Here is a 15,573-nt window from a genome sequence, read left to right on the forward strand (position 1 = left end):
TTTTAGGTGCGGTGGAACACAGGCAGGATGGTGCTGCTGCACTCGTCTTGTTAGTGGCTTCCTAGAGGCACCTGGTTGGCCACTGTGTGAACAGACTGCTGGACTTGATGGGCCTTGGTCTGATCCAGCAGGGCCTTTCTTATGTTCTTATGTTCTTATGACAAGAGTCACTGGAAAAGACAGTCATGCTAGGAAAAGTTGAGGGAAACAGGAAAAGAGGAAGACCCAACAAGAGATGGACTGACTCAATAAAGGAAGCCACTGCCCTCAATTTGCAAGATCTGAGCAAGGCTGTCAAAGATAGGACACTTTGGAGGACTTTCATTCATAGGGTTGCCATGAGTCGGAAGCGACTTGACGGCACTTAACACACACACACACATATGTCTAAAGTGCCGTCAAGTCATAGCTGACTTACGGTGATTCCAGCAAGGGGCTTTCAAGGCAAGTGAGAAGCAGAGGTGGTTTGCCAATTGCCTTCTTCTGCAGAGCCTTCATTGGAGGTTCCAAATGCTGACCCTCCTTAGCTTCTGATATCTGACGAGATCAGGATATACCATACTGCCTTCCCTTCCACTTTTATAGCTTATAAAGAAAAAAAGTGGCAAAGAAAAGGTGTCTAATATATTTTCCTCTTTAATTCAGTGGTTTTCAACAAATGGGTTGTGATGCTCAGCAGGGTCACATAGCCCCACCTACTGGGTTACCAGCTCCTACACAAACACCTTTTTTTTGCTGTTTTTGGAAGGAAATGCTGCTAGTTCACATGCAGAGAGCAATGGCGCCATGTCATAGAGTTGGAAGGGACCACCAGGGTCATCTAGTCCAACCCCCTGCACAATGCAGGAAATTCACAACTACCTCCCCCCGCACCCCCAGTGACCCCCTTACTCCATGCCCAGAAGATGGCCAAGATGCCCTCCCTCTCCTGTTACTCTTTGCATGCATGTTGACTAGGTAAGTGACGTGATGTCACTCAGTAGCAGAAAGGATTCCTCTTTAGCACAGGCAGATACAGAGACATCCCTTCTGAAAGCGCTCTCCTGCCTGCTTTCTCCTTCCCTGGCCGGGCCACCCTCACCCCACCAGCTCCACATGCACCTACAGTGTAGAGCCCCCCTCCACCAATAAGGTCAGAACTTTGATTCCTCCTCTTCCTGTCACATAGTTCCTAACCCGTGACTTCTTGTCATGCTTGATAGGTTCTATGTTGCCATGTGGGCCTGAAAGATTGGCCTTGGGTCTAGAAAGGCTGGAGACCAATGTAGAAAATGACATATATAGAGAGAGAGATTCTACTTACCCTCCTTTGATGTAGTCCAGAAATGTGTGCTCTGATTCTGTGGCAAATGAGAGCAATGTCACCTCAAAAATAAAGAAACAGGGATATTATTATACAACGAATTCAAAAAGCAGCTATCATTGGTCTGGGTGGTGATGGTGGTAATGACTTGCAACAATGCTCAGCTCCAAAAATTCTCACCAGGATACTGTAGACCTATTTCCAAATTTTTGAGGCTAACTTGCATCAGCACTCTGTTTCTTAAATGATGTTCCTGGAGATGGAATATTTTTTTCTTGGTCAAACCCCAGAGTTTCCTCCCATCCCTTTAAATCTGCTGCTCAATGGAAGGAAGCCACTTCTCTTGTTCACCTTCCTGTCATCCTCATGTCTTGCCTCCTCTGCCAGTTTTAACAAGCTGGGGTGGGGTGGGGGTAAGCAGGATGAATGAATTGTGATGGGGGGACATGACTGCCTTATCACAGACATAATTATAACCCAACAACCTGTTTTTTCTTAGCCCAAGAAACTAGAAAACAAAGCCAGCTTATACCACACTTTTCATTTGCTATCAGTACAAACCATTCCTTACAGTCCTCAGAAGAATATGAATATAGTTACTAAGGAGGACACTGGGTATATTTGATGCTTAAGTTGGTTTCAGGGAAACCTCCTTTCTTGCCCAAGTCCTCATAATCATAGGAAGATACAATGAAATTTTTACCCCCTGCAATGGTGAATCCTCTACATATTAGGCTTTACCCATACCATATGCTACCATTTAAACCACATCATCCTACTTACAGTATCATAACAGCCGAGAGCAAATGTGCATAAGGTAGCAAAACTTGCCATATTTCTCAGGCAAGAGAGCCAACAATGTACTACAGAGAAAGACAAAATTCTGCTACGATTACTAGACATCCTGTTATTAGACATACTGTTTATGGGGCTCAATTTCTTCTCAGCCCTAAAGATGGCAAACTACTAATCCCAATAACAATCGGTACAGTCGGTATACCTGTGACCTACTTTTTTTTAATTTTATTAACATATATAAATACAATTACAATTCACAAACATGTAAACAAACAATATAAGACTGTCAGACAGACAAGACAAAAACAATTTAAAAAAACAGAAAACTGTCTTTGCCTCACTTATGGTCGGTGGCTTAGTATTCTTGTAAACAAATAGATAAATATACAAGTATAAGAGGAGTACAATTACGAATTAGATGGTTAATACAATTAGGAGTGAGAGAGAAAAATAATAATAATATTTTTTTAAAAAAAAAGGTAGAGGAAGGGTTGTTATAACTTTAATTCATTTCCCAGTGACCCCTACTCCATGCCCAGAAGATGGCCAAGATGCCCTCCCTCTCATGATCTGCCTAAGGTCATAGAATCAGCATTGCTGACAGATGGCCTTCTAGCCTCTGCTTAAAAACCTCCAGGGAAGGAGCACTTACCACCTCCCAAAGAAGCCTGTTACACCGAGGAACAGCTCTGTTAGAAAATTCTTCCTAATGTCTAGACGGAAACTCTTTTGATTTAATTTCAATCCATTGGTTCTGGTCCGACCTTCTTGAGCAACAGAAAACAACTCGGCACCCTCCTCTATATGACAGCCCTTCAAGTACTTGAACATGGTTATAGAACATGGAGGAAACGGCCCCTTCAAAAGGCAGCCTCTTTGGGGTCAGATCCCTACTAATCTCCTTGCCCTCCAAAAACTCCACCCTCTCCAGGTGGTGCCCCCCAAATCTCCAGTGATTTTACAAGATGGAGTTGGCAACCTCACGGGCCCACACACGCGACTAAGAGCTGATAGTTTATAATTGATTCCTTAATACCCTACCAAGAGCCATTGAGAAGCAGACGTTGTCAGCTTCTATGAAGAAAGAAGACTTGGAAAACCTAACAGTACCATGACGCTTCACATAGGGCAGCTTGGTTTTAAACTGGTTTAAGTTAATAACAAAATCTCTATAAATACAATGAAGGGAATATCAGAATGTAATGGACAGCATCTGTGAAATCTTGACTGATCTTTAAAAAAAGGAGCAAATGAATCCAGACTAAATGGCTAGTGTGGAAGTGACTCTAATCTGACTCTAACCACTAATCTGACACTCTAACCCCAGGGGTTGGCAACATTTTATAATTCAAAAGCCAAACTAGGTCAAAACTCAGAACAAGAAACCGACAAAGAACCAGTAGAAGAAAGCCTATTTGCACAACTGAAAATCTACAACGTAACATTATTGATAATTGAAATGTTGATTGATAATACCATACTTTTATGCCAGAATAACTTTGTATTCACAGCCTTTCCCCCATGGGAAATGAGCCATTTTGCTCATGGCTGTTTTAAAGTGAGTTCTACCAGATGTTCAGAAAGCCACATTTGCTTCTAAACTGAGCCGCATTTGGCTCCCAACTCACAGGCGACTGGCCCCTCAACTGTATCAATGATTATCTTCTAAAAAACATTTGTCTCCTTCAGTAATTCTCAAATGTTGTGCTGGGAGCACTAGCATGCTCTGCAAGAACTGCCAGTGCGTTCCAATTAATCACATAAAGGCTCCCGTGAGCCCAAACGAGCCACCCACAGTGCTGCTCAGTCTCTGCATCAATCACACCTCTGGGCTTGCAGCTTCCAGTCAGCCTCTGCTGGGGGTGGGTAACTCTGCAGTGGGCGTGATCGGACCACTCAGTCAACCTCGATGCAGAGATGTAGTAGCAGAACTCCTTGCCCTGGGAGGAGGCTGAAAACTACCATCTAATATATTTGTAAAGGTTAAGTATATCTCCAGTTTTAATGCAAGAAAAGAGTACTTTTCTCAGCAAAGCATACTCTCCAACTATCGTTATTGATCAGGGCCAGTCCCCCTTTTCTGATTTTTGTCCCTGTTTTGTCCTGATTTTTGGAGATGATTTGTTCAGATTGTTATTGTGATTTACTAGTATTTCCATTTCAAGGTTTAGCCTCTTTCTCAGGGTCTCTTTGGGTAGCGGGGTTGGAATGCATCTGATGATCTGTAATGTGAATGAATGTACGTAATTGCCCATGCATGAACATTAAAGATGTCACGCAGTGCACAGCCTGTCATTTCACATATGCTAGTGAGGGACATTTAGAACTGCTGATAGAAGAGCGAAGGACAATTATGTTTTTTCTGCTTTAGGGTGGCTTTTAAAACAGTCTGGACACACAGTTGCAGCATAAATGAAAACAGTCTACAATGGACAGAGCAGAGCATTCAGCATTTTTCAATAGGGGGCTCAGAATCTTTGGCATGAGGGGTGTTAAAATGTCTCTCTTTTTATCTGTGAAATGTTGGAGGGCATGGCAATGAACCTTAATAAATGAAGCTGCTCATTTTGCAGATGAAAATGTGAAGCTGCCTTATACCAAGTTAGGCCTAGGTCAATCAAGTTCACTACTGTCCATCTATCTGGACTGGCAGTGGTACTCCAGGGCCTCTGGCAAAGATGTTTCACATCATCTTCTACCTGACCCTTTTAACTGGAGCTGCCAGGGATTGAACCTGGGACCTTCAATATGCAAAGCAGATGCTGTGCCATTGAGTACCACATTAAGTTAATAAAATAAAATGAATAACAACTTATTTATGTATTCACAATGCACACACACTCACAAATGTGATAATTTTTCCCCTTTAGACTGAAGGGGTTTTGTTAATTCAATTCAGGAAATGTGAAATGAACATACTTTAATTCTTGGTAAACCCAGAATCTTTTCCTAGATTCATGTACGCAATATGAAAATTCCCCTTTCTGAAATTTGGTGAAAATCTACCAGTTATTGTTCCAAAGCTTTGGACTCTGTTATGGATTTCCCCCACTTCTATTCTTGGATGCCCTACAAATGCTCCACATTCCATCTTCCTAGCTTGGAAAATGATTTTAGATGTATTTCAGCATGGCTTCGTTTATAAATGGGAAGCTGCTATTTATAGAAAATGTATGTATTTTCATGGAACATTTCACATGCATTTCTCATACTAGGCAGAGGTCAAAAACATTCAGCATTGCAGGAAATCTGAACCATTAACAGCAGAGTTTTATTAATTTATTGAGAGGATTTCTACACTGTCTTTCTATTAAAGTAGCACTCAAAGAGATTGACAAGTAAAAGCTGAAAAGAAAATACAACATAATACAAAAGACTACCCCAATAGTAAAAGCAATTAGAAACAGCACAATTTATAACAAAACAGCAGCAAACACACTAAAATAACTACAATTTAATAAAAGAAATAAATCCAGCAGCAGTAAACATCAGTACAGCCACCAGTAAACAAATGGATCACAACTATGCCAGAAAATCAATTACATTCATCTATCATTCAATGTACTCCAGAATAAATTTTTTGACAGTTTTCTGAGAAAGCCAAAAGCAGGCAGCCAGGAGTGTCCCCAGGGGCAGGGAATTCCAAAGTCTGGAGGCCACAGCCGAGTTGTAATAGTAGAAAACCATTATACAACAGACATGTTTGTGATTAGTCTAGGGCAAGGCAATTGAGTTTAACAGTGTTACCCTTCCCAGCAGCGGGAAATGTATCATCCTTGTTCATCGTTCAATTTGCCTGCATGTATACAAATGGTGCCCTGACCTGGATAGCCCCTGGCTAGCCTGATCTCATCAGATCTCGGCAGCTAAGTAGGGTCAGCCCTGCTTAGTATTTAGATGGGTGACCTCCAAGGAATACCAGGGTCATGATGCAGAGGCAGGCAATGGCAAACCACTTCTGAATGTCCCTTGCCTTGAAAACCCTACGGGGTCACCATAAGTCAGCTGTGACTTTACAGCAAAAAGCAAAAAACAAATAGTACCTGCCTTTTGACTTCCTGATGCTAAGTTTAAAAATTCTGAGCCAAATGGCAAAACACTTGGCCAGGATGACTAGAGAACAACTACACCACCACCGGAGAAATGCTTCCTTCCTTCCTGGTTCAATTCAACAAGAATTAAAGTTGTGTTACTCACTGTTCCTGAGTTAATGTACTTCTTTTTCTTCATTTTCTTTTTGGGATTCACCACCTAAGTGTGGAAAAAAGTAGAAAACAGATGACTGAAGGCAACGTGGGGTGAGGGGAAATTCCTATTGCTTTTTCTAAGTGAATGTGCAAAGTACACAAGTACAACAACAACTGGCAGTCGGATATATTTATATGGCTCCATCGATGCAGACAATGCTTTGCTGAGCAAAATAACAAGAGGGGCAGGGCCCAGCCCTCAGGAACTAACAAACTTAAATTTTAGCAGCAAGGTATAGAAGAAAAAGAAGAGTCAAGGGAGAGGCAGGAGTAATCCAGGAAGACTGTGGGCCAGTGCAGCTGCACAGAGGAAACACTTCACAGGTGAAGAGAACATTTCTGTTGTAAGAACAGGTATAGTTGAAAACACGAAGCTCCCTAATACTGAGTCAGACCATCAAGGTCAACATTCTGACAGGCAATGGCTCTCCATAGTTTCAGGTAGAGATCTTGCACATTACCTACCATGTGATCCTTTTAACTTAACCGCTGGGAATTGAACCTGGAACCTTCTGTATGCAAAGCAAATGCTCTAGCTACCATCGCTCCTTTTTTCCTATTTCTGTCACATTAGCTTTACTTCAGTAGGGGAGAAGTAGTGGGGGCGAGGCCAAAGAGTTCACTGAAATGTTGGATTTTGAGGAGGGATTTGACGGATCGATCACTTGTTGACCCTTGCAACATTCTTATTCACAGCGTATAAATGGGAGAGGTGGCTGAGAGACTTGGCCTGCCCGAGGTCAACTGGAAAATCCAAGGCTAAGCTGGGATGCAAAGCCAGGATTGTTACTGTCACTAGCAGTTGTAAGAATGGCAACACCAATACTTGCTTTCCTCGTATGCCACATTTAAAATATGGACTAAGTCTGCTGCAGTGTTGTAGCATTAGAATATATTCAGTCTTATTTCCCATCCCTTGGTTTATCCAACCGGGCACTCGGCACATCCCAGCAGCATCCTCTCTCTGCCATGTAATGGCTTTGCAGCACTGAAAGCACTTCACACCATTAGCCCATCAAGCCTCGCACATCACTTCATCTAGCAGTGAAACCTATTGCCAGCATGTTTGAGCATGTTACACAGTTGGTGCACCTTGGGTTGGCTCACGCAGTTGGCTACACTCAGGACTGTGTGTATGCTGTGATGCTTCAGAAGCACAAAGCGTGGTACTAGGTGCTGAATTCAGGTCCCTAAGAATATATTTTTTTAAAAAAATGAAGCTTCTACGTCTACTTCTTATTTAATATTTATTTTAGTTATTAAAACATTTATATCTTATCTTTCCTTAGTTCAAGGTGGTTCACAATAATAATTAAAACATCCCCAGCTAAAACCAAAGACAAAATAATAAGCCCCAAATCCCTCCCCCTTTAAAAGATGCCCACTATCCAACCCCCCCTCAAAAGCCCTGGGAAACAGGCAGGCCCTGCAGTGCCTCCCGAAGATCTCCAGGGAGGGGAGCCCCTCTCACCGCTTCAGGGAGCCCACTCCACAGAGCTGGAGCCATGGTGGAAAAGGCCCAGCCTCTGGTCGATGCCAGATGGGCCACCCTAAGTAGTGGGACAGCCAACAGATGGCTGCCTGATTACCATAGTTGGCGCACAGGGACCTATGGAAGGAACTGGTCCTTCAAATATCTGGGTCCTAGGTTGTGAAGGGCTTTAAATTTCATAACTCAGAAACAGACTGGCAGCCAAAGAATCTGTTTCAAAATGGGCTAGCCTCTGACAGTTCTGGACCAGTTGTAGTTTCCAAGTTGTCTTCAAGGGCAGGCCCATGTAGAGCATGTTGCAGTACTCCAACTGTGAGGTTACAGAAGCATGGATCAGCATAGCTAGATCTGCTGAGTCTAGGTAATGATAAAGTAGACTAATCAGATGCAGCTGATAGAAGGCACTCCTGACCATCATGCCAACCTGCTTCTCAAACAGCAAGACAGGATCCATGAGCACCCCGAGCTCGTAAGCTACTCTGAAAAGCCAATATTACTCCATTTAGGACAGGTGGATTCAGTCCCACTAAAAAATCAGCCTTACTAACCAGCATTACCTCTGTCTTGTCTGGATTCAGCTTCAGTTTGTTTTGCTTTAGCCACCTAACCGCAGCCTCAAAGCATCAGTTCAGAACCAAGATGGACACATCTGGATGCTTGGATAATGAAATATAGAGCAGGGTGTCATCTGCATATTGGTGATACCCAACCCCAAATCCCTGGGAAATCTCATTCATTGGCCTCATATATATATTTAAGAGCATGGGTGACAGAATAGAATCATAGAGTTGGAAGGGGCCATACAGGCCATCTAGTCCAACCCCCTGCTTAATACAGGATCAGCCTTAAGAACCATGTAGCACCCCACAAGATTCATTCTGCACCTCCAGAGAAGACTCTTTGTGACTGGTCAGACAGAAATGAGTGAAAGCGATGAAGGGCTATGTCCTTAATACCAACTCCATATTCAAGCTGGTGGAGAAGAATAGAGTAGTCAACTGTATCAAAGGCTGCTGAGAGGTCCAACAGTATCAACTGGGAAGATTGTCCCCTGCCCAACTTTAAACAAAGATTGTCCACTAGTGCAACTAAAACTGTCTTGGTACCAAACCCAGGACTGAAATGGGATGAAATACTTGAAAATGTGTAGACAATGCTTGCTGAAGTTTTAGAAGTTAGTAATGAGGATGAATAAAACTTCTAGCAATTGAATGCACTGTCTGTGTAGGGCTACAGTGCCCTGGGTTGCTCCATGCCAACATTCCCTGTAATTAGCAAAACCAGAATAAATTACACAAAATAGTAAAAACAGTAGAATAAATGACATAAAATGAACAAAATTATGTAAAATTTGTGCAGGTTGCAGCATACAGAATTCCTTGATGGACAATTTGGATCGCCCATGCACAGAATATTAATGTTTAGCAAAGAACGTACACAATAGCCTGTGTTCAACATCTGAAGATTTAAGGGCACTTAAGATTTTTTTTCAGAGGGCCTGGTGATTTCTGCCAATTCCTCCCTCCCACTTTGCCCTTTATGTTAAGGGTCCACTGACCCCTATGAAAAACAGAGTTTCACTTACCTGTAACTGTTGTTCATCTGGTGGATCTTCTTTGCAGGCACACATTGGGGACTGCACAGGCCAGCCACGGATAAGATTTGGCAGCTTCTAGCAAAATCTAAGAGAGTGCTCCCCCTCCCCTTGGGGTATGCAATCTTCCCGCCCCTCGGTCACATGACCCAAGGGGGAGGGAGCACTCTTCCCTCCAGTTCTCCAACCTGCCGCCACGGAACCAACCACTGGTCTAGCGGAGAGGTCCCACAGCGGAGAAGGAGGGAGGGATACGTGCCTGCATAGAAGATCCACCAGATGAACAACAGTTACAGGTAAGTGAAACTCTGTTTTTCATCTGCATGGCTTCTATGAAGACCCACATTGGGAGAGTAGCGAGCTCGCTTACCAGGACGGTGGGTGTGGGACAGTCACCGAAATAAAGACTGCAGTACGGCATGTCCCACGGCTGCATCTCTCGCAGAGTCCACATCCACAGCATAGTGTTTCATAAACGTGGAGGGGGTGGACCAGGTGGCAGCCTTACAGTTGTCCCGGAGATCTATCTTTGAAGAAAAGGCAATGGAAGCCGCATACGCTCTGGTAGAGTGTGCCTTAATCATAGGAGGGCATTCTTGGTGAGCAAGATTGTAGGCCAATCTGATAATAGACGTGATCCACCTCGAGAGAGTCTGAGGAGAAGCACAACGACCTTTACGGTGCCCTCCGAAGCAAACAAAAAGGTTATCGTCCTTACGAAAGTTCTGAGACCTCTTAATGTAAAAAAGGAGGGCTCTTCGGACATCGAGGGAGTGTAATGCCCTATCAGCATCTGAGGATGGGTGAGGGGAAAAAACCGGGAGGACAATGTCCTGGGTAAGGTGGAAGGCTGATACAACCTTGGGTAAAAAAGAGATCTTTGGCTTCAGTACCACCCTATCCGAGTGGAACTTAGTATAAGGAGGGGAGTGTGAGAGTGCTGATAAGTCACTCACCCTCCTTGCTGAGGTAATTGCGACCAAAAAGGCCACTTTAAACAACAGTAGAGCCATTTCACAAGTGGCCAATGGCTCAAAGGGAGGTCTCATGAGTTGAGAAAGTACTAAGGAGAGACTCCACTGAGGAACGGGCGGAGTGACGGGAGGATACAAATTAGTGAGACCTCTCAAAAACGTTTTGGAAAGGGGATGAGAAAAGACTGAAAAGGAGTCGATATCTGGGTGAAAAGCCAAAATTGCGGCTAAATAAACTTTAATGGATGAATTAGATAAACCATCATCTTTGAGGGTTAGCAGATAATCAAACACAACAGACAGTGGGCAAGTAATTGGCGAAACATCGTTGACTTTAGCCCACTCAGAAAAATGTCTCCATTTTGCATCATAAGATCGTCTCGTGGAGGACTTTAAAGAGTGCAATAAGACCTTAGCTACCCTGTCAGACCACTGCCGTGGGGCCGCACCCTCTAGGCAGCGAATTGCAGATCTGGGGGGAAGTGGGAGGGATCCTTCAGAAGAAGGATGTAGTTCCCTTGCGCAAGTGACATGAGCACTGTGAACCACGACCTCCTGGGCCAAAAGGGAGTGACAATGATGGCATCTGTCTTGTTGTGGTTCAACTTGGCTAGGACCTTGTGAAGTAGAGGGAATGGGGGAAAGAGATAAAAGAGAGCCCCGTTCCAAATCGTCTGAAAGGCATCCCCCAATGAGCCCGGGCTGGCTCCCGCCCTTTAGAGAGGAGATTGTCAACCTCTTCTACAAGTAGGTCAGGGGCCGGTGACAGAGAGCGGGCCAAGGGCCTATGTGGAGGTAACGTAAGAAACTCTATGAAGTAACCGACATTTATTATTTTCAGAACCCATACATCACTGGTAATTGCAAACCACATATGGAAGAAATCAGACAGGCGATCACGGAAAACAACAGACACATCTAGTCATGCCTGTTTCAGTTTGTTGAATTGGCCTGGAGACCCTCTGGGGCCTTTGCGGACCCTAGGTTTGCTTTGGAACTTCCTTTCATTCTGAGGGCGAGGAAAGGAAGGGCAGAATGAAGGTTGTGTGAAAGACCCTTGAAAACAGTATGGGCGGGAAGGTTGGTTGGTTTGTCGGCCAAAATAATGCCGTTTAAAATCAGGCGCCTGAGGGGCAATCCCTAGAGACTTTGCATTTGTCTTATTCTTTTTCAAGCGATCCAGGAAGGTATCTGTTTGGTCGCTAAATAGGGACGTCTCTTCAAATGGAAGGTCTTCGATACGTGCCCTAGTATCATAGGGGAGCGCAGATTGACGCAACCGAGCGTGTCTGCGGATGACTATGGCGGAAGCAATGGCTTTACTGGACGAGTCTGCCACATGGTGTGCTGCCGTGAGCTGCTGCCTTGCTAAAGACATACCCTCGGACTGAATGGCTATCGCCAAAGGGCGTTGGTCGTCAGGAAGGATGGAAATTTGAGGGGATACACAATCCCAAAGGGAGTACTGATATCTGGCCATGATCGCAAGGAAGTTGGAAATGCGGAGGCCTACCGCACTAGAGGTATAAATTTTTCTAGCAAGGAGATCTAGCTTGCGACCCTCTCTATCCTGTGGAGAGGAATGTGCTCCTGACCTATATTTACCAGCAAAGCCTCCACTATAACGGAATTAGGAGGGGGATGCTGGTAGAGGAATTCTCCACCTTCTCAGTGAATCTTATACAGATTCTCTACTCTTTTGGTGAAGAGGGGACTGAGGCAGGCTTAGCCCAGTTGGTACAGACCACTTCGAGAATGCTTTTTATCATAGGGAGGGCCACAGGGCCTACATCAGGGTTATGGAGAATATCCATTATATCATCAATAGGACCGGAATCCTCTGGTTTAAAATCAATTTTAAGAGCTTTTGCCATGCGGATTAATTGTTCCGCGTATAAGCGAACGTCCCCTATAGGAGAAATTGGTTTAGAGTCCCCAACAGTGTCCTCGGGTGAGGGAACTGAAGCGCGGGATTCCTCATCCTCATCAGGGGAGAAGGAGGCGTCATAGTCGGATGGATTAGTGTCCCTTGACATAGAAGGAGACCTGGATAGAGGAGGCTTGCGAAGCGACGCTTGCCTTGGACGGACGGAATCCTTGGAATGATCATCAGGATGGCGAGACGGCATGTGTCGATGCCGATAAGAGCCTCCAGAAGGCAAACGTGAACGGGAGCGCCAGTGATGATGATGGTCGACTGAAGAGGCCGAGTAGATGGAAGGAGTAAGATATCTGCGTCGAGAAACATCTCGGCGCCGATGAGAGGGAGACCGGCTCCTAGAGGAGTAACGGCGCCTCTGAATGGTCGAACTGCGTGAACGAAGTGAACGGCTATGTCCAGTGTTTGGCTGTTTGGATGAAGAACGTCGAGGTTGAACATCTGGACCATGTGAACGAAGTGAACGGCTATGTCCGGAAGAAGACTGTCTGGATGAAGGCCGATGAGATTGGGAGCGGCGAGAGGTAGATCGGCGCCGACGATGGGATCGGCTCCGACGAGAGGAATGGCTCCGATGAGAGGAACTGCTCCGACGACGGGATCGGCTCCGACGAGAAGAACGGCTCCGACAAGAGGATGACCGGCATCTGCGGGAAGCGGATCGACTCCGACGATCAGCCCAACGTCGAGAAGAGGATCGGCTCTGACGGGTAGGGCGGCAATGGCGTGAGTTCGACCGACGCTGACTGGATCTGGACGAAGCCGGAGATCGAGAGTGGCGTCAAGAAGTTGATCGATGCCAAGGCCATTGGCCAGGTTCAAGATGGGACAAACCTTTCGGAGACTCCACTTGGTTCTTTTCGACAGACTGCTGGGAGTCTTGTTGAGCGCTCACAGGAGGGGGTGGTTGATCGGCACCGACCTGGAGCTCTGTAGGTTCTGCCCGAGGCCCTTTATCATCAGGCCATGAGGAATTTGTAAGCACCGGGGGCACATATTTATAAAGGTGAAGGAGGGGCTGTTTGAACTCAGTCGAGTCTTCCTGGGCCCTGCTCGGACATGGAACCGAGGGGGTAGCCAGGGAATGAGGAGGCAAATCCTCGATGGTAATGGGCTGCTGCACAGCTACTTCGGAGGCGAGCGACGCCGATGGTTGAGACGCTTTGGTTTGAGATCGGCGTCGAGGAGAAGACGAGGGTGATCGGTGTCGAAGAGACTTTGGCAAACGTGAAGGTGATCAGCACCGAGGCGATCAGGAGCGGGACACATGGCGCGAAGAGCCGCAGCCGCGGCCATCTTGCAAATCCGGAGCAATAAACTTTGCCGGACGAACAACAACCGACGAGGGCTTCTTAGAAGGGCCACCCAGCTTGGATTTTTTAGTTGGGGGACCCGGTTTGGATTGCGGCTTACCGATCGAAGGACCAGGCTTAGCAGATTGACCTCGTGGGTGAAGAGACTCCTTACAAAGATGAGAGAGCAGGCGAGTGGACCGAACCCTCAAGGCCTTGTTGGTGAGTTTGGAACAACTTTTACAAGTTGCAGGAATATGGCCTTCCCCCAAACAAAGGAGGCATTCAAGGTGAGGATCATTCTTCGCCACCTTGGTACCACAGGAGGTACATTTCTTGAAAAGTGGAGCTTTCTTGGACTTCATGGCTAGAGACAAAGCTAACACATTCTCTCTCCATGGCGGCAGAAAGAGAACTGGAGGAAAGAGTGCTCCCTCCCCCTTGGTTCATGTGACCGAGGGGCTGGAAGATTGCATGCCCCAAGGGGAGGGGGAGCACTCTCTTAGATTTTGCTAGAAGCTGACAAATCTTATCCGTGGCTGGCCTGCGCCCGCGCAGTCCCCAATGTGGGACTGCATAGAAGCCATGCAAATGAACAAAATTTCAGGGGGCTGAAGTGGGAAGAGAGAATAGGGTGGAAATCACTGGCCTTAAGTCTTCAGTGTTGTGCATTTGGATACAGGGCAGCTTCATAAACTGTGCTGTTATACTGTAACAGGTTTATCCCACTCCACATCCCATTTTACTGTAGCGGTGGCTCATCTGACCCAACCATTAGAATGATTATATTGTGCGATGCTATGATGTGAGACCTAGAATCCAAATGATCCGGATGCTTCTTTCTACCCCAGATTAGACACATCCCCTGAGATGTAATCAATGCAAATTCAAACATGAAATAAGGAATCATTGATTGTAGTGGAGCCATTGCAAAGGCAAAGCAAACATTTGTGCATTATCATCATGCTGTAAACAACCACTATACACGTACAAATTAATCTTTTATAAAATAGAGCTGACATACTTCAATAATCTTCCATCTTTGTATTTTGTAGGGAAAAGCAAACAACATATCTGCATTCACCTCATACCTCGACTAGCAAATTCTAAACAAACTGTTCACAGCTACCAGATTCAGTGGATTCTTACCTACAGTTAGCACAAAGTACATACATCAGGACAGTAAAATTACATGTTATATTACTAATCTATTATGATATTCAGTCTGAAAGTAGATTACATTCCAAGTCTCCAACGTGTGTGCCCGTATTGTAGTGGATCCTTTAGACAGCATTTATACATGCCAAGTGCAGAAGTGCAAGGGGAAAGGGTTACTATAGCTCTGTGCTGTAGTTACTTCCCATTCCCTTAGAGGTGTTTAACCCTTATAAATGTTCTCCAGATGCTTAGAAGGCAGCACATACATCCCACCAGACAGCGTGGATGTTTTTTCCACTCCCTTCCTTTCACAGCTACTTTGGTGTAGTGCATCAAGTGCTGGACTTTGATCCAGGAGACCAGAGTTCAAATCCTTGCACAAAGCTTCTCCACTTGACACATCCCTCCAAGAGGGATGTGCTTGTGCTGTGTAGCTAGGGTTGCCAGGTCCCTCTTTGCCACTGGCTGGAAGTTTTTGGGGCGGAGCCTGAGGAGGGTGGGGTTTGGGGAAGGAGGGACTTCAATGCTATACAGTCCAGTTGCCAAAGCGGCCATTTTCTCCTGGTGAACTAATCTATCAGCTGGAGATCAGTTGTAATAGCAGGAGATTGCCAGCCACCACCTGGAGGTTGGCAACCCCATGTGTAGCTACATTCTGAAGGCTGGGAAAGTTGGAAAGAGAGATGGCTAGGATATTATATGATTTATTTGATTTTTAGGCCGCCCTTTCCTGGCCAAGCCAGGCTCAGAGCGGCTCACAACCTTTTAAAACGATC

The 15,573-nt window shown here is 45.4% G+C and overlaps 1 protein-coding gene across 1 annotated transcript in view; it reads right to left on the reverse strand.

Moving 5' to 3' along the window:
• Positions 1-15,573, reverse strand: part of LOC130494075 (copine-5) — a 178,718-nt gene that overhangs the window by 18,834 nt on the left and 144,311 nt on the right. The window contains exons 13-14 of the mRNA XM_056867722.1: positions 6,299-6,352; positions 1,304-1,365 (exon numbers count right to left, since the gene is read on the reverse strand). Of these exons, the coding sequence (XP_056723700.1) occupies positions 1,304-1,365; positions 6,299-6,352 (116 nt within the window). The remainder of the gene's footprint in view (positions 1-1,303; positions 1,366-6,298; positions 6,353-15,573) is intronic.

This window comes from Euleptes europaea, chromosome 2, assembly GCF_029931775.1.
Source record: "Euleptes europaea isolate rEulEur1 chromosome 2, rEulEur1.hap1, whole genome shotgun sequence".
NCBI classification, from domain to species: Eukaryota; Metazoa; Chordata; class Lepidosauria; order Squamata; family Sphaerodactylidae; genus Euleptes; species Euleptes europaea.